The sequence below is a fragment of the Colletotrichum fioriniae genome, assembly GCF_027942845.1.
Source record: "Colletotrichum fioriniae strain IMI 355084 chromosome Unknown scaffold_7, whole genome shotgun sequence".
In the NCBI taxonomy this organism is placed as follows: domain Eukaryota; kingdom Fungi; phylum Ascomycota; class Sordariomycetes; order Glomerellales; family Glomerellaceae; genus Colletotrichum; species Colletotrichum fioriniae.
The window spans coordinates 1,444,642-1,463,315 of NW_027076843.1; the positions used below are offsets into that span (position 1 = coordinate 1,444,642).

General features: G+C 50.0%; 3 protein-coding genes across 3 annotated transcripts; 1 reads left to right on the plus strand and 2 right to left on the minus strand.

The window, feature by feature from the left end:
- Positions 1-930: 930 nt before the first annotated feature.
- On the plus strand, positions 931-5,894 carry N0V96_006563 (uncharacterized protein; the record flags this gene model as incomplete). The annotated part of the gene is made up of 5 exons (XM_065757758.1): positions 931-944; positions 1,214-2,841; positions 2,898-3,115; positions 3,945-3,976; positions 4,316-5,894. 5 exons carry the CDS (start codon positions 931-933, stop codon positions 5,892-5,894), a joined length of 3,471 nt encoding a protein of 1,156 aa, XP_065613675.1.
- A 6,597-nt stretch (positions 5,895-12,491) lies between these two features.
- Positions 12,492-14,546, minus strand: N0V96_006564 (uncharacterized protein; the record flags this gene model as incomplete). The annotated part of the gene is made up of 11 exons (XM_065757759.1): positions 12,492-12,895; positions 12,947-13,063; positions 13,124-13,137; positions 13,195-13,285; positions 13,426-13,493; positions 13,548-13,574; positions 13,662-13,745; positions 13,799-13,869; positions 13,923-14,030; positions 14,080-14,241; positions 14,304-14,546. 11 exons carry the CDS (start codon positions 14,544-14,546, stop codon positions 12,492-12,494), a joined length of 1,389 nt encoding a protein of 462 aa, XP_065613676.1.
- Positions 14,547-16,214: 1,668 nt separating this feature from the next.
- Positions 16,215-17,367, minus strand: N0V96_006565 (uncharacterized protein; the record flags this gene model as incomplete). The annotated part of the gene is made up of 2 exons (XM_053195030.2): positions 16,215-17,102; positions 17,191-17,367. The coding sequence occupies 2 exons, from the start codon at positions 17,365-17,367 to the stop codon at positions 16,215-16,217; spliced, it is 1,065 nt and encodes a 354-aa protein (XP_053047601.2).
- Positions 17,368-18,674: the final 1,307 nt, after the last annotated feature.

Genomic DNA, 18,674 nt, shown 5'->3' on the forward strand with positions numbered 1-18,674 from the left:
AGTTGTAAGAGAATTGCTCGACTCAATAGGTTTGATCTTGAGTAACAGCTTATTACGATATTGCCTTTTGATTCGGTGGCGGTCCGGAGAATAAGTGTGCTACTCGAAAATTGACGAAAGGACCCTGACGGAGTGAATCCCAGTCTCAGAGAGTCAAGACAACATTGGAGACTTCCTTTCGGGCAAATTTTGGCAAAATGGCACCGATCGCAATGTCTGACTTGAAGTCACCTTCATCAATTGCTGCTGTCGACCCTTCCGTTTTCCCTGCCCCAGGTGCCGATGAGAAGTTGAAGAAACTATGGCAACTCCACGGACATCCTCATAGCTCCAGGTACTTACCAAGTTTCTGAACTACTTCAGCCTCCAAAGACCCAGTGGCTCTAATCCTGAATTTTTAGATTCTCTGACACAAATTTGACGAGCATTGCGGCCCTTGTCGAGCACAATGCAACCACTCAGCCATCAAAGCCAGCCTTTATACATCCCATAGGCAACTCATTTGAAGTCCTTGACTGGGCTGAGCTTAATCATCTATGCCATTCAGCATCAGGATTCTACTCTAAGCAGTTTCGAGAGGAAATTGCTACTGCCAATGAATCGGGTCAACAAACCACTGTCGCTCTTCTGGGTGTCGGCAATTCGATTTCGTATCTCATCACCCAATTCGCATTGAATCGTCTGCACCTTCGAGTCCTTCTACTAAGCAACAAAAACTCACCGGCAACAAGAGATCACCTTCTCAGAGTGTGCAATGTTGTTGCGATAATCACCGACGAGGCGAATGAAGCTTCACTCCACGATGAAAGTTCATGTCGACTCCCGGTGACGAAACTCATCTGCGTAGATGAGTTGAGAGAGAATAACCTAGAAGCTTTTGAAGAACCCTGTACCGAATTTGAGACTGATGATGAGTGGAATCTTCAGTCAATGATCATTCACTCGTCTGGTTCCACTGGAGTGCCGAAACCAATTATCCATACCAATCGGAGTCTGTGTCATATTGCGCGGATGTACAGACTACTTCCAGAATTCTACATTGAGAACTGGTATCTGTGTTTCCCCTTGTAAGACCTTGCACCTCCCTGTCGTTCCTTCTATGTTAGCTCATGCATCTTAGATTCCACGTAGCTGGGTTGTCAATTGCCCTGTCAGGACTCCCAACCGGCCTACCTACCTCGTTGCCTCCAACACAATGGCCGCCAGCTCCAAGCTCTATCCTCTCTGCATGGAAGTCTTTGACAAGCCTCGGCTATCCGATCGACTGCCTGCACTGTGCGCCCTCAGTCATTGAGGACCTCTTCGAATACATCACTCTCACCACCAAAGACTACACTCCTCTGACGGACTTGAAGGTTCTACAACCCGGAGGAGCTCCGCTGTCCCCCTCAATGCTTTTCAAACTTCAGAGCATCGGCGTCAATGTCAAAACAACATACGGTACAACCGAAACTGGTCCGCCGCTTCGGACCATACCGCACACAAGAGACAACCCAGACGTGTACCGCTTCCGCAACTTGTACCCAGAGTCGGAATATGTACGCATGGAGTCCATTGCGGATAACCTCTTCGAGTGTGTTGTATACCGAGGATTCCCTCTAGCCGCAGAGCTCTGGCTCGAGGAGACGGCACCGAACCCATACCGTACGGGGGACTTGTTCATTGAGGATCCCCCGAGGAGCGGGTATTTCGTCCTCCAAGGCCGGCGAGATGACATTCTCGTGCACAGCAATGGGGAGAAGACACATGCCGCCGCTCTCGCCATGACGCTTGAAGAAGATAAGACGGGCATTGTTGCGAAGACTGCAGTCTTTGGGACAGGAAAACCTTGCCCCTCCGTTATTGTTGAGATCGATTGGTCTGAGGTGGAGAGGCGGTCCATATCAGAAGCTGATCTTGCTGAAGAGGTGTGGAAAGTGGTGCAAGTCTGCAATAAGGATTCACCGACGTACTCACGAATTCCTCGTCAAGCTGTTCTCATTCTACAAATTGGGCAGACGTTACCAGTCACTCCAAAAGGGAACGTTCGACGAACGATTGCCTGGGAACTGTATGGAGATAGGGTGGAAGAACTCTACAACTCATTTCTAGGCAACCAGCTTGACTCTGATATGGACGCCAATCCAGTTGCTGCTAGGAACCTCGGGACTTTGGATCTTGAAATCATTCAAACCGTCGTCGCTGACGTGTTCCGTCTCTCCGTGGAAGAGTTGACGCCAGACCAAAACTGGTACGAAATTGGCCTCGATTCTATGCGTGCCGTCGAGATACGATCGAGACTCGCGAAGCCATTCGGAGCTTTCCCTTTAATGTTCATCTTTGAATATTCCACGACAAGGAAGCTTCTCGAGTTCCTTCAGCTGTTCAAAGGTGGTCTTGATAGCAACGTCTCGGCGGCTAGCAACCATCATGAGTGGATCCGGTCGACCATCCACCGCATGAATATCGAGATCGACAACTGGAAAGTGACTCAACATCAGCAGGGAGGCTTTAGAAACGAGGGGGAGGTCATTTATCTCACGGGAGCTAGCGGTGCTCTAGGCAACGCACTGCTGGAAGTTCTGGTCCAGATGCCGACTGTTCGAAAGATTTACTGCGCCGTACGAGGAGCAGATCCTCAAGCTCGCGTCTTGGGCTCCCTGAAAGAGAGAGGGTATCCTGCGAGCATTTACCAAACCGAGAAGATTGTTTCCGTCAGCTACGACATGAAGGATGGAAAGCTAGGATTAGATGAGCAGATGTATCAACGTCTGGTGAACGAGGTAACCGTTGTGATGCACAATGCCTGGAAGCTAGACTTCAATCAACCCATTCAACAGTTTGAAGACGATTGCCTGAGAGGTAAGGTCCATTCGATGTCAACACGAAGTCTCTGAACTGACGAATATCTGTTTTAGGAAACATGCATCTCATGTCTTTTTGCCTCAAGGGGCGCAAGAAGACGTTCACCTTCATGAGCAGCGTCGCTGCAGCAATGGGAAGTCCCGCCGGCACCAAAGTGCCAGAACTTCCGCTCTTCCCGGATCCTGCAAATGCCCTTCCCACCGGATATGCGCAGTCAAAGTTCATCATCGAGCAAATCACGCAGCACTACGCCTCTACTCACCAGATTCCTGTACGCATCCTCCGAGTTGGCCAACTTTGTGGTCACTCAAGACTGGGGGCATGGAACAATACCGAAATGTGGCCTACTATGATTATGGCCGGGCTAGATCATCTTGATGCGATGCCGAGCTTACAGACGAACGTCGACTGGCTCCCCGTCGATTTCTGTGCTGAAGCCATCAGCGATGTAGTCTTTCATAATACTGCTGAGGCGTCGTATGGTGTGTGTAATCTTGTTAACCCGAGCGCTATCTCGTGGGAACAGCTTGTTCATTTGCTGGAAGAGGCCTACGGACGAAAAGTCCAACGCGTTGATATAAAGGAATGGGTGTCTAGGTTAGAAGCAACCGCAGAATCAGAGAGCTTAGGTGTGAAGGAGCTGCCAGCTTTGAAACTCCTAGGCTTCTTTCAATCCATGGCTGAAGGCAATGGAAATGGCCAGGGCGTGAAATTTGTTGCGGGAAGCGTGGAGAAAGGTAGACGAATTGGGGTGGACATGGTCAAGAGGTGGCTGGAAGTATGGCGTCGAAAAGGTTACTTGAGAGAATAGAGAGCCGACTTCCTTGGTATCTCAGTGACGGATTCGACGAAAGGGGCCCAATTTCGGCTTCCGTGATGTCACCTGCAGCGTCGCATTCAACCCGAATAAGAGGGATTCGGCAGTTGAGGACATGGCACTCTCCGATGCTTTGACAGGCTCCCGCGATCTCCCCACGGAGTCCACGCGTTCCGTGGTTGGTCGGAATGCTGAACGGCGTCCGGAACAATGCTTTGGACATCACGAGACGCCATTGTCTTTAACGCGCGGAACTTAATCACTAAATACTCTGTTGTTCTAGGTTGATCCAACAATGCTTCGCGTTGAATTAGGGTAGGGTAGCAGACATGTTACCCGTTAGGCACTATGCGCGCCACCAAACCTGTTGGACAAACATGTAAGCCGAAACCCCAATCGGAAAGCAAACCATTCTTAAGCGAACGCGGCACGCTTGCATGACAGCCTGTGCGAATTATTTAAGACTGTGATGTCTCTTTTTCAGGTACCCGGATGATCTTATTCATATTATTTACGTTGGCACACAGCCTCTGCGATGCTCACCTCACGCGCGACCTCGTTCACTGCCCGCCACCGCTCAGCGCACTTCAGATTTGCTACCATATGCTACCACAAGACACGTTCCTTCCACGCTACCTGTTCAGTGAAATTCAGCCGAGAGCATGACATAATTGTCGCCGGTGCCGGCATCGCCGGAGTCTGCACAAGCATCGCAGCCGCAGAGAAAGGCGCCAAAGTCCTTCTCCTAGACGATGCCCACGGCGGCGGAGCATCAGCGCTCTCCGGAGGCGTAGTCTACGCCGGCGGGGGAACGCGACAACAAAGAGAGGCCGGCTACGGCCACGATACCCCGGAGAACATGCTCGCCTATCTCAAGGAGGAAACGGGAGACGCAGTCGACGAAAAGACTCTCCGGCGCTTCTGCGACGAGAGCGTGGCGCGGCTCGAGTGGCTCGAAAAGCACGGCGCTCGGTTCGAGGCGTCGTTGTGTCCTTACAAGACCAGCTATCCGACGAATAAGCATTATCTCTACTTCTCCGGGAATGAGAAATCGCACCCGTTTAATAAGGTGTCAAAGCCGGCGCCGAGGGGACACCGGATGGTGCAGCCGGGGTTTTCTGGCTCTGCGCTGTGGCAGGCGCTCTTTGACTCAGCGATCCGATTAGGAGTCGACTTCAAGCCAGCGTCCAAGGTTCAGCAGGTTCTCTTCAACGGAAACAGAGATAAAGTCAGTGGAGTTGAGATCAAGACGTTGCCGGTTACCAACTCGTTGTTCCAAAAGCACAAGGGCCTCACGCAAAAGACGAAGAAATTCCAGCTCATGGCGTCCCAGCTAGCCGATATCTATCATCGGAAGGCAAACAAAATCTGGCAAGAGCACTCCACCTCGCAGACCATACACAGTGAAGCGGTGGTCTTGAGTGCCGGCGGCTTTGCTTTCAACTCCGAGATGAGGCAGAAACACCTCCCTGAGTTCTCCCAGGTCGCCCCGCTTGGCACAAATGGCGATGACGGGTCCGGTATCAAGATTGGGCAGACAGCGGGAGGATCAGTCTCAAACATGAACAATATGTCTGCGTGGCGGTTCCTGTATCCCCCAACGGCCCTGCTCGAAGGCGTTGTGGTATCTCAGGCTGGAGAGCGAATGGGTGCGGAAGATGTCTATGGGGCGGCACTCAGCGACACCATGATAAGACAGAATGGGGGAAAAGGCTACTTGATTCTCGACTCGGATCAATGGGCGAAAGCAAAGAAACAAGTCTTTCAGCAGACTAACATGCCTCTCTTGATTCAGAGACTGCATTGGCTTTACTGGGGTTACGAGAAAGCTGGCTCTTTGGCTGCGCTCGCCGGCAAGTTCAACATCTCGGCCGACGGTCTGGGCTCGACGGTCAAGACCTACAACGATGCGATCGCTCGCGGACAAGAGGACCCGATGCACAAGGAAGCAGACTACTGCAGCCCGGTATCGAAGGCTCCATTCTATGGCGTCGATATATCTTGCCGCACTGAAGGAATTCAAGCTGTCAATGGACTGACGCTTGGCGGACTGCGGGTGGATGGCGAGACTGGGCTAGTCTTGACCGAAGACGGTAGTAGAATCGACGGGTTGTACGCTGCTGGGCGAAGTGCTGCTGGAGTATGCGCCAACGGGTACGTGAGTGGTTTGTCCCTTGCCGACGGCGTGTTTTCGGGGAAGAGAGCAGGTGAACATGCTGCTCGACGTTCATAGAGTCTGTTACGAATTTTCTTCGATTTTCTGGGTCGATAGTGTAAATCTGCCAGGATGCAATAACCGGCTCGAAATGAGGGAAAGCCCAAGGAAAATGCTGTCCTTCGAGGTGGCGTCGAACAGTGTGCTCACTAATCACCGAGAATGTTGGCATCTGTTCTATGCTATCTATCGCGTTCGCGTGGACATCTCCACCAGAATCGGGAACACCGCCGGCATTCTGGCCATCACCCGTGCAATATGGACAAATGAGATCCCGTCCCCATATTCATCCCTTGTAATCCAGCAATAACATGATAAGTTCGGACAGCACTACGTAGCTGTACGGATAAAAGTCATTTCAAGATGTGGACACGGGCCGGCACTTAACTATCGTGCCATGTTGGTGAAGAATCGGCGCATTGCCGGTTGAGTATTGACATGTGCACTGTCCATTCTGTGCCAACCGACACGCCGAAGAACAGAAACTGACCCTTATTTCAGTGTTCAGTTCCGGGCGCTGTACAGTTTAGATATCTTATTTCTTGGGCCATCAGCAAGGGAGGGTATGGATCAAAATTCTGTCTTCGTGACGGTATCCGAAATCAACGTCAACGTCTTGTCAACGATGCCTGTTTGGAGAGAACAAGCATGTGACACCTTCGCTGTAGTAGAGCCAACAAGGATGTGGTGTCTGACTTTGTCCAGGGAGTTGCGGAGCCAATTTCGCGAAAGCGAAATGCCACTGGCTGCGAATGAAGCCAGCCGCCGCGGATTACCAGCGGCATCTGTCGCCAGACTACATACGCAGTAGTGAGGTAGTCGGTAAGTTGGTGACTAAACAGGCTGATAATGTATCCTCGATAGTCGGAAATAAGTCTTAGTCGATATGCATAACGGAACATGTACCCAAATATGAAAAGCAAGGATGGAACGGCAGACGGTCGTGTCACCCACCTGGCGAGCAACTTTTGTGGAAACGTGAAGTGGGTGACTGACGGAAGCTTAAACGGAGGTTTTGACGGAAGGTTATCAAGTTGCTGAAAGAGACAAACCGCTACTAAATTCAACGAATAATGCAACGGTCTGGTGTGCTATGCAGCCCACAACTCCCACGGGGTGAAGCTTGCAAATGCATGCTAATTGATAGGTATGTGAGGTATGTGTGGATGCAAACACCAAGAAGGATTAAAGCTGAGTTGACATTCACTAGGATACATAGTGTTGGTGGGGCCGTCGAAAAAACTTCGAGTCGGTGCAATATTCTATCCGAACAGCTGAGGCCATGTCAATTATTTCGATTCGCCTGAGTAACACCCAAGTACTATAATTCAGTTGTGTGAAGCCACATCGATCACAGGCTTAACAGACTGGCTGTACCATCATTCTTGTGATGACCATTCCTGATACATCGAGTTCTCTGCGTGACTTTTGGTGCCCAACGTGAACTAGACGGGCAAAAGTGGCGCAATGTACGTCGACAGGGATTCGGCCTCAACGTCTCCAGAACTAATTGTCCCGACGGCGTGTCACAACCTCGGCAGATATCCACATATTCATTCAGGGATGTCCTCTTCGAAAGAGAGCTTCTTTCTGTGGGAATGAAAAAATTCAAGGAGCTCGGCCCCGAGTTGTCTGAATGGGAACTGTGTCTCCAAGATGGTGCTCGTGCCCGAGCAGCTGAAGCTCGTGGCTTCCATGCAACCTCTGCCGTATGCTCGTCAACTTGCCCGATCCATGCCACACCAAAGTTGACAATCAGGAATTTGGAGCCATGACTGCATGATCCGTTGCTGGGCAGTACGCGTGACTGAAGTAACATCACTCCGAACTGGTGAATCCAACGAGACATCCTCAGCACGAAATGGATCGCGAAGTTCCCCTACGGGTGGCCGTTGTCGGCACCGGACTAGCCGGCCTCACTACAGCATATCTTCTACAGAACGACAGACAGCAAAGATATGCTGTGACTCTTTTTGAACGGGTAAATACCAAATATGTTTGACTTTGAGTTGCTGATCAAGATGCACAAGCTGACCGCCGCAGGCCGAAAGCCTCTCATTTGACTCGGCATCCGTCGCAATTCGAGATGAAAACTCCGGCAGCATTGAGCGCATCGACCTCCCCATGCGTGCTCTTGCTGGAGGCTATTACGCCAACGTGATACGCATGTACGATCACTTGGGTATTCCATATCATCCTGTCCGATTTCTCTTCTCATTTGCCAGAGCGAAGTCGGCTCATGAAGCCGATGCGGGAGCATCAGCAAAGACGTCTGCAGGAAGAGAGCCCGGAGAGTATTTCGTTCACGCCTCAAATCTGCACCAAGTCCCACCTTGGCCAGGAAAACGCGGCGTTCTTGCACACTTGTTCGAGGTTCTGTACTTGGTTCTCTGCCAATTCTGGTTCACGGTCGCGTGCTTCGTGGTGCGCCCTTTGTCGAGTGGCTCCGAGGGAGGCGAGACGTTGGGCGAGTATCTGGAGAGAATCTGGATGCCACGGCGCTACACCACGCATTACTTGCTCCCGATCCTCAGCGGCGTGTCAACATGCTCTCATGCAGAGCTCCTGGCGTTTCCTGCCAGTGATGTTGTCAACTACAAGAAACTCTCGCACGGCCAGCAGCACTACACGGTCTGCGGCGGCGTTCATCAGGTTGAAGCCAGATTGGCAAAGGAGATGAAGGACGTCCGCTTAGGAGCATGCGTTGCTGAGGTAGCGCCGTCTACTGACGGATGGGTTGCAGTTTGCTGGCAGTCGACGAGTAATCCGGCCGGTCCAGTCGTGAGTGAAATCTTCGATCGGGTGATCCTCGCTGTGTCGCCCGATGTCGCTCGCAAGGTCTTCAGTCCTTTGCGTGAGATCCTCGAGCCAGTGCCGACTCTTTGTGTGGAAAGTTCAGTTCTCCATCCGGCTAGCGCATCGGCGGGCCAGTCCTTCACACTCGTGGAAGATGAAGAATGCCGCCCGCCCACCTGCTCACATCATCGTGGGGATATGAGTCCACCGCAGGCAATGTGCCTCAGAACCGAATTCGGTGGCGAGACGGCGCAGACGGAGGCATTACATACAATGCCAGGAGGGGTGGTTGTGAGCACTTGCCCACTGGATCCACAGGCCAACGCGAAGAGAGTGCTGAAGACGGCGAGGTTCACAAGAACCCTAAGGACGACAGCGAGCAGAGCAATAATTCAGGAAATAATGGGTAAGAGAGTCCCCGACAAGAAGAAAGACACCCCTTTTGCCACTAAGAACTGGGTGAATGGGCAAGGAAATGTATGGTTGTCTGGGGCATGGTGCTGGGATGGGATGGTTCTTCTTGAAGGATGCCTCATCTCTGCAATGAAAGTCGCGGATGACTTTGGGGTAGAAATCCCATGGCGGATGCACAGCGTGAAGGGTCTATGAGCACAAGACGCTATAGAGACCCGTGCGTATGAGATAAATAAATGGAATGAAGTTGAATTAAGCGTCTTACTCCTTCAACTGATGGGGGCTGTGGTCAGTAGCAGGTGATATCAGACCTTCGCGTGTGCGCAGTTTTCCGGACCCTTGTCGTCTTTAAATTCCAAGTTGCCCATCCTTCAGCAATGTCGCACCTGACAGGTGGCAAATCACTGGGGCAGCTGCTTTGCGGCCCGCGCATAGTTGATATCGAATCTTATTAATTAGAGAAGTGATACTGTCATGTCCCGCCTACTTAAGACGACAAGATGGAGTCAGTTACTAGATCTTGAATCTCAGGGGCACGAACAGAATTTTTGGAGCTCACAATCATCAATGCCATGGCCTTATTCTCAGTCATAGAACACGGTGTCTTAGGCAGGAGTCGAGGTTTTGTCCTGTGATGATGAGCACAGATACCCACCAAAGGTTATGATTATCATAGATACCTTAGAACCGATGAGCCAAGCACCGTTCGTGTGACGCATGTCATCAAAACGTCGGGTTTCTACCTACAACGACACAGCTCATGTCTAGCCTGATTCGATGTTTCATTTTCAAGGGCGCTTATATGCAGGCGCTGTCACATCGCTAACGATCCCTGCCACTCAGTTTAGTGTATGTTGGATGACAACAACCAACACCAACCAGCGGGGCTATCTTGAATTTGGGCCGTGTTCCGCCCCAACCTGTGCTTTCTCATGCTATGAGATCTGATATGGGGAGGAAAGGATTTCTGACCAGCCTACTGTTGTTCACTATTCAATTCTTCAACCGAGCTGCGCTGGTCGCCCATTTCTTCGGCTCTAAGTCGCGCGCGCCGTCAATCTTAACGGTCGATGCTCTCATCACGACCTGAACTACTAGCGAGCGTTTGTCCTTCGTTTCTCGTACATGGACCTATTGACCCCGCCAAACACTAAAGCAACGCCGAGAGATGGATCGACGATGGTGGGGGAAGCATCTCGACCTGAGAGCGTTCCTGGTCTTTCGTCGCATCATGCGATTTTACAATACGTTTGTCATTCTCGCCGCTCTCGTCAGCGGCCTAGCCGTCGCCGCTCTGACATTCCCCGACTTCCATCCCAGCACCGGAGTAGGCCAGGTTGGCGAAGGCTTCCTCTGCAGTGCAGCTATCACAGCCGTCTTGTCCGCAGTCATAGGGACGATGCTGCTCTTCGCTTTTGAGGGCGCCGAAAAGGCGACTCGAACGGATCTTGCTGTGGCGTGGTCACCGTTATTTCTCTTGGACATATCAATTGTTGAGTTTCTCGTTGGGATGACGTGCTGGTACTGCGGCAAGAACACGCTCTGGAGGGGAATGCTGATGGCGGCAGAGCTGATCGGGCTGATGTTGTGCTGCGTCGCGCTCTCGGTCTGGATGTGGCTTCATCTTAATCGAGAGGGTGGACTTGGCGTAGAGGAGAGGCAAGCAGTGAACGAGCAAAGACGAACAGCGGATGACTAGATCACGCACTTTCGAAACTGGAGGCCTGGGATCCGGTACACATTGGATAAGGGAGGCATGCCAGCCTCCGGAGGACGATGTTTCTCGTCGAGCAACCACCGCGTCCAGCTCGACACCTACGACGTTTGCCATCCGAATTCAGATTCGCTGTGGACTTACAGCGAAGAACCTGTGAACGCCAGGCAACCTTGCTGTTGGGAAAGGATAATTAATATGGAGACATTATTCAAGCAATATTCTTGAACTTGTAGAACCGATTGTGCAAGAGTACTACCTTACTCTAGAGACCCGACTTATTGGCCCAAGAAAACTCATGAAGTTCGAAACCTTGAACCCCGAATAGACGATGAAAGCTCAGAGAATAAACAGGACAGCAAGTCCAACCTCTGGAAATCAATGTAACCTCGTCTTGCGAATGCGGAAATACCTTCCGATTCTGCACATGATACGAGTACGCTCCAGTGGCTAGTGTACATGCTTTAGTCTATCGTTCCCTGAGATCGGCACGAAGTTCAAGTTCAGAGGCATGATATGCTCTGCTGTTTGCAGCTTCAGCGTTTGAGATCATCAGGAAGAAAATATACGGGAGTCATACTCAGACCCAATTCGTGTGCGATGGGCTTCACTAAGACAGCTTCGAAATAATTCTGACACAGAGTGCAACGGGAAGGAACTTTGCCAAAAGTGCGCTGCAGTTGCACATTCTTGCCCGCGTCACGGAAATGCCTGGGACCAGCATCGTACCCAACGACAGGAAAATATGAAAAGAGCTGCAGTCGATTATCTTTTCAAATCTGCGTGATAGTGCGTTTCCCGATCATTGTTTCACACTACTAGCATGTAGTAATACCTTGTGCGAAGATTGACCTTTCCTCGAGGCCGCAGAAATCACACGTCCACTCCGACTCTAAGATAAGGTACGTGTGAGTTAGAAGGACTTTATCTCTCCATGCTTATGAGCCTTACATTATTCGCAAAATTCTCTTTGAATGAATAAACTGGTGCGTGTCAATGATCATTGGGGCCATCCTGATCTCGCCGGGCTAGTACGTGAAGTGAAGCGAGGTACACAGGTACTATCCATCATGTGGCGAAACGGAAGTCGAGTCTACATTTAGCAATAATTAGTCAAAATCATGGAGTTTTGCTGACCACTGAGACAACTTACCGTTTGTTCCCTTTGTCTGTCGTGTTTGCACGGTAGTCGTGTTGTTGCTCTGGTGTCATAGCATCCCACTTCTTGGCTTTGCTGTTGTTCCGCCACCGATAGTAAGTAGGTGAAGGGGTATTGTACAACCTACAAACCATATGAGCTATAAGACACAATCTTGTGGTAGGCTGATCGTCTACTTACACACATCCAAATGCAAATAACGAGAAGGCCCTTGTTGGCTTTGAAGTATCGAGGGGCATCACTTGGTTGGTAGACTTGGCCAGTCAGCATTTAATGTCATCGTATGAGTGAAGGAAAGTCACTTACTATTTGCGCCGATCATGCCACTGACTTGAACCCACATGTTGTACAGGCTGTAGGCATAGTCTTAAACAGATGTCACATCAGCGATGAGAGTTATAGCAACTTACGATGCGGAGACTGTCCTGTTCTGGACGGATCCAGCATTCCTACTCGTCCAGGCAACTTGAATAGGGTGCGTGCTGGCAGGGATTAGCAATTGGAAAAGACGAATCGAAATCCTCCGCACTCACTAAGGGAAGGACAACAACACTGTCGCAATAGCAAAGTAAGCCCAAGGACTTGGGTTCGCTATCACAATTAAGGCGATAAAGCATGGCAACAACCATGCATCCTCGGCCATGGCGACAAAACTGCGGTTGTTGCATAGCTCGCTAGCAGCCGTGATGGCCAACATGGTGATACTTGAGCCGATGATCCACGGAATTGAAAGCAAGTTGGTTTGGATGACGTTGAACTTGAGGTCTCGGAGTGACAAAGTGAGGTACTGGTTGACAGGGTACTTCGGCAAGCCAAAGAGCAAGCCAAGAGCGTACAAGGGCCACATGTCGTAATCCTTGGAGCATTCCCAGATCTGCTTGACGGAAAGACCTTGTCTGTTGTACATGCCGCCTTTCTGGGGATCGTCGCGGATAACTAGCAGAGATATTAGCTGTGAAAAAGGTTTTACCTTCCTGAGGGACGTACCGGAGTTGACAATGATCTTCTCCTCCTTCTCGTTGAAGTAACCCTTGGGGTTCCACCAACTCTTCGTCTTGGCAGGGCATTGAGGCATAAGGAAGAACGAACACAATCCCACACAGACTAGATAGATGTTGTCAGCGATGTAGCTGAATGATTATGAAGTGGTTCTTTTTGACTTACAAGTGAAGGCGCCTCTGTTAACGATATGTTAGTAAGCTGACAACATCATAAGTTTATCATGAAAGGCTTACTCGATAAGAAACAACCAACGCCAGCCCTCGTGTCCCAAGATACCGCGCATAGAAACCAGGCCGACAGCAGCGAATCCAACACCGATGTCAACTAGAAAGGCCGATCAGTCAGGGTTGCTCAGTTGAACAGAGCTTGAGAGCAGTGCAGAGAAAAGTACCTAATTGCGAAGACATCCAAAACCAGGCCAGTCGAATTGGAAGCTAGAAAAAGACGTTAAAATAATGTCCTACAGAAGGCCGGGACGGGATTGCTAACTGAAGTGCCTGTGTACCAGTAACTCAGGTAAAGAATTGTGTCTCTGTCAAGGAGTTAGTCGAAAGCTTGGACAGGCTTGTCAAGGGCCAAGACTTACGGGATGAAGCCTCCCTGGAAGGTTGCGCTAGACATCGGGTCATAAGTACACGTGATCTACTATCTCAGGGGCAATAACCACACTCACATGAGGTATCTTGTCGCAAGAAAGGACGCCCGACCCTTTAGGAAGAATTGCGCTCCAGAGATGATAGAGAAGAGGCAAATCTGGATGGGGATCCAGAGATCGGGTCCAATGCTGCATGGCTGAATCAGTACAAGTTCACAAGTTGACAAACAAGAACTACTGACCGCTTGGAGATCAATTGCGATGGGAGCTCGGCAACCAGAAAGCCAACCCGGGATATCGTTTGACCAAGGTTCTAGGTCGTATTAGCGGGTATCAGAGCAGCCAGTCTCCCAGTCCGTAACTCACATAGTCGCCTCGCGTCAACCCAAGATCGTCAAGCATATTGTCGGATACGGCGTTGGAGATGTTATTCCGGTCGATATTGAGGGCGGCGAACATCACACAAGCCCAGACCTATGGGTTATCAGCTTGCTTTCTTTGTTGGGTGTCTAGGTCATCTCACCATGATTTTCCAGTCCACTTTACGTCTGACAGCACGTTCCTCTCTCCATGTCCATCGAAAGCTAGGATCAAAAGCAGCCCAATTCTCCCATTGCGGGTGGATGTAGAGGCTCTTGTACTCCTCGACATTCTCGGAATCCCAGATACTCGGTTGCGTGGCAATCTGTTGAGCATGTTAGACGGTATAGGGGTTTTTCGAAAGTTAACATGAGTTGATATACGCACCGCATCGAGGTCATACTCTTCCGCTTTCGGCCCTTTTCGAATTCTGAAGAATCGGAGGATAGCATCGCCCATTGCCGCTTCCATGCGTTGAGTCTGCTGCGTTGCAAGCGCAGGCGCTGTCGGAGGCGCGGCATCGACGATAACCTTGTCGTCAACAGCTGATTTGGAACCCAGGCCGCCATGGTCAGACGACGTATCAGACCCGGCGGGCGACGGCTTCGCGACCGGGTGTTGCGAGGACATCTTCGTCGTTGGAAAACGGAGCAATGACGCACGGTGTCTACACAACGCAAGAGTCCGGAAAAAAACCCAGACCGTATGCAGGACAAACGAACCGTTCTATATAAGTGTCTTTTGATAAAACTCTTTCAGCAGGGGTTTCAACATGCGCTGCGTCCCGAGCAAATGGCTTTCTATCCAGCCAAGCTGTCATGGAACGTCGCCACAAGGCGTGACGAGCATTTGGGGGTGCTAATAGGTAAGAAAGGGGCATGCTTTCTCCAAATCTCGGTCTGATACCGAAGGGCGATCCACAGGTAGATGACGACAGGCTACCTATTCAGTAATGCTGACCCTCCAACAGCAGGTTAAACGGTTGTATTCCGAGGAGATCCAAAAGTTGTGTGGGAAGCCCATATCTTATGCCGTTAGTTGTGGCACTTGTCAGAGCTTGACCAAGAGTAGCTGCATTTCCTTGAGTTTTCATAGGACTCCGCGTTGAAGCTAAGCCCTATGCAACCAGTTTGCAATCTCGTCATAAGCTTCAATCTACTCCTTATGGGCATTCTTTTCTGCCCACGGAGAATTGTCACTCGAGATTGAATTCTTACAGTCAATGGCGTTGCTGCATGGAAAGGACAAGGAACAAGTAATAACTGGGGCTGATGCAACTGTGCGGGTGTCTAGTGTGTCGCGTCAGCTTGCTTGCAGCTCGCGCAATTGATTCACCATCGTTGGAGTCGATGGCGTGCTACACGTGACTGTCTCCTGTTGAAGGACCCCAATCTGTGCAATCACTTTGCAATTGACTGTCATCCGGAGAACCAGGGTTCCTCCGCTGACGATTCCATTGTATGTAAGAAACGTGTTGATCTCATTGCCAGATTTCGAGTTGGTGCTTGGTGCGCTTTTCCATTCTACACACATTGTCGTGCCCCGAATTGCTGACATCCATTTACTGTCCTTGAGTATCTTCCTAGAAACAGCCACGGGCCTTGAACAGCATTTGTTTCTTCAGACTGAAACTCCACTAGAAGCACTTTGGATCCCGGCCGCAGCCACGGCCAGGTGTGTCCTAAGGTTCTTGGCCACTAGAGTTCTGGGTGTTGTTCTTCCTGAAATCTTATCGTCATATGGCCAGGTAGAACGAATCCAGCTCTGAAAGCTCAGATTTTATTATTCGTCAGAGGCGCATGTTTTATTAGCACCTGCAGTCTTTTTCCAACCATATTCTGAGAGGCCATGAACGCGTGTTGCCTACTAAGCACTTTTGGTAAGTTGATGACAATGATAGAATGTCACTCAATATAATGGCCCTATTTCTGCCTGATTTATTACTACTATTGCTACTACAACTATCACTACTGCTGATGCTATTCTTACTACTGCCTACATATTCGTCGCGGAATTCGCTACAGGGAGCATGGTGCGACAGCTAGAACGATAGCAGTGGCTATAAGAAGGTGGCCACCTAGTTGTGTTTCCCGGTCTCTTACTTTGACGCCCACCTTGCTATGAAACATGAGAAAGAATGCGTCCCACCAGAGTAATTCAACATCCAGAACAAAGAGCCATCCCTTTCGTTCCGCTGCGTGAATTCTCAGGAGTTCAAGCCCGACAGATGACAGTTCAATCGTTGGTTTTATTGAAATATTGATGAAAAGTAAAGGTCAACCGCAACTGGATGCTAGTTTACAGCGTCAGAACGTAACGATATCGCGCCTTTCCAGCTTCAAAATCCACAATTCCTTGGTTTGCTTCCGTCATGGGCCTCTCCTGAACCCAAAGCTTGATTCCTTTATCAGCAGCTAAGTTTAACATCTCACGAATCTCCTGTCGAGACCCCGTGTTTGACCCCGTGAGTTTGATCCGTTGCGACACGAGCATGAAAGCGTTGACCTCAAACGACCCGTCTTCCGGCAACCCGACTTGAATAAATGTGCCATCTAGGCTCACCAAACTGAGATACTGGTTGAAAGGAACTTTACTCGTGCCAATGGTGTTGATGATGATGTCAAAGGCACCAGTGTACTCAGTCGCCCAGTCCAATCGCTCGGCCGTCGCAATATAGTCGTCCGCACCCATTTTCAGAACTTCATCTCGTTTCGACTCACTCCTCGATATACCCACAACTCTATCCGCCCCAAGAGCTTTGGCAAATAGAATACCGCAATGGCCTAGACCTCCGATTCCAATAACACCCACAGTCTTTCCTGGCCCACACCCGTGCAATTTCAGCGGCGAGTACACGGTGATACCCCCGCAGAGCATAGGCGCAACTGACGCTGAGTCCAGCCGGTCATCAATCTTGAAGACAAAATACGAAGGACACCGATGGTGAGTCGCATACCCACCCATCGCTTTACCACCGTTGTAATGGAAAGCACCGTAAGTGTGCACGGATTTCTTGCAGTACGACTCCTTGCCACCATCGCAAGCCTTGCAAGGGCCAAAACGGCCGAGACAGGCGTTTGCTTGGGCGCGCTCCCCGACTTTGATGTCTCCGATTGCTTTTCTCCCGACGTGGACGGCGATGCCGACGATTTCGTGACCGACGCAGATCGGGTAGGGAGCCGGGTACTATCAGTTTACATGGTTTATCAATAACGGAGACAGGCAGGTATTGAAGCAAAATTGGCAGCTTATTGAAAGAGACATGTATGCATACCCAGCCACTGCGTAACGTGTGCAGATCTGTCCCGCAGATGCCGCTGTGGGCGACTTTGATGTCGATATCCGTGTCCTCCCATTCCTTGGGTTCAAACTCCTGCCAGACCATGTTTCCCTCCGCTGCTGACTTGTCGAGTCCAAGCCAGCCTTCAAATTTGTAGTTGAGAGCTGACATAGTGACTAGGAATGTGAACGAGGTGCCGCCGAGACTACATGTAGCGGGTGTTGACGAGTGGTCTTAGATGGCGCGCAAGAGGCGCTGGATTTAGTCAAAGAATTGACGATCAGGTATTTTCTCGTTTCGTCGAAGGGACATGATGTTATATACTTGGGTAAGTGACAACTTGTGCATAAGAGGAGAGCATCGTTGCTTGATCTGGAGGTTGCGCCGCCTGAAGAAATTTCCACCCGTCAAGACATAAGTATGTACTTCATAGTGGTTCCAGGGGTGTGCCCATTTTCGACACCACTTTGTGTGATTTTAACCACACAAAGCCCCTGATCTTTCCAGCGGTGTATTTTTCAGACTGCTGTATTGCTTTCGGTCCCCTTGGGTTGGACTTCCAACGGTCTCAAGGTCTTGGCTGCACGACTTGGGCCACAGGTCGATACAACCAACCGCATATGCATCTCGGAGCTATTGCCTAACAACGTTTAACACCTATTTATCGTCGTATTCGATACATAGAGCCTTGTTGCTAGGCTTAATTATTATCCAGCCGACTAGGTTATATCAATGCGCATTGTCCCATCAAGTGAACAGCAACAATACACGTGTTCTCTAGTCTTCTCCATCTCTGCTCTTGCAGGATTTTCTTTTCTATATTTATTGTAAGAGATAAGGGAAATAGGGTTGCATCAACGTATTATTATCTGTTTCCCCTCACATAAATGGTCCCTATACATGCACTGGCGTTATCTCGCAGTTGCACGATGAGATAGAGTCAATAACTTCCACAACCTAGAGACTTCGATCTCGTCATGTTCTACTATCGATATCTAGAGTGTGTGATTCCCTAAGGTAAGTTCTGCTGACGTCAAACGAGTACGATCACGTGGAGAAAAGTTCTTTCTTTCCAAGTAGTATGCAAGAGCAATGAATAAATACACATGAACTATCGCATGTCTAGCCCCCATATGTAAATGTTTTTGTTAGAGCATAAACCTGATGTATTTTGATCCGATATTAGGGCTGCCTCAGGGGCCATTGACAAATCATTGCTATCCCTTCATTCCACGGCTTGAACATGAACTGACCATCTTAAAAACTCGAACTTGATATTTGTCTCCATCCTCTCCTTTAACCATACTTCTTTCGACAAACACATGCGGCGGTTCAGAGAGTTTGAACAAGCCTTATCGATGCAACCCTTATGCTGTTGCATATGTTCATTGCCGTGGTATGTGGTTGGGTCAAGGCAGCGAACCAACCGCGACATTTCCTGCCTTCCCTTCAGGCTAAGTTGTCTTTTATGGGTATTT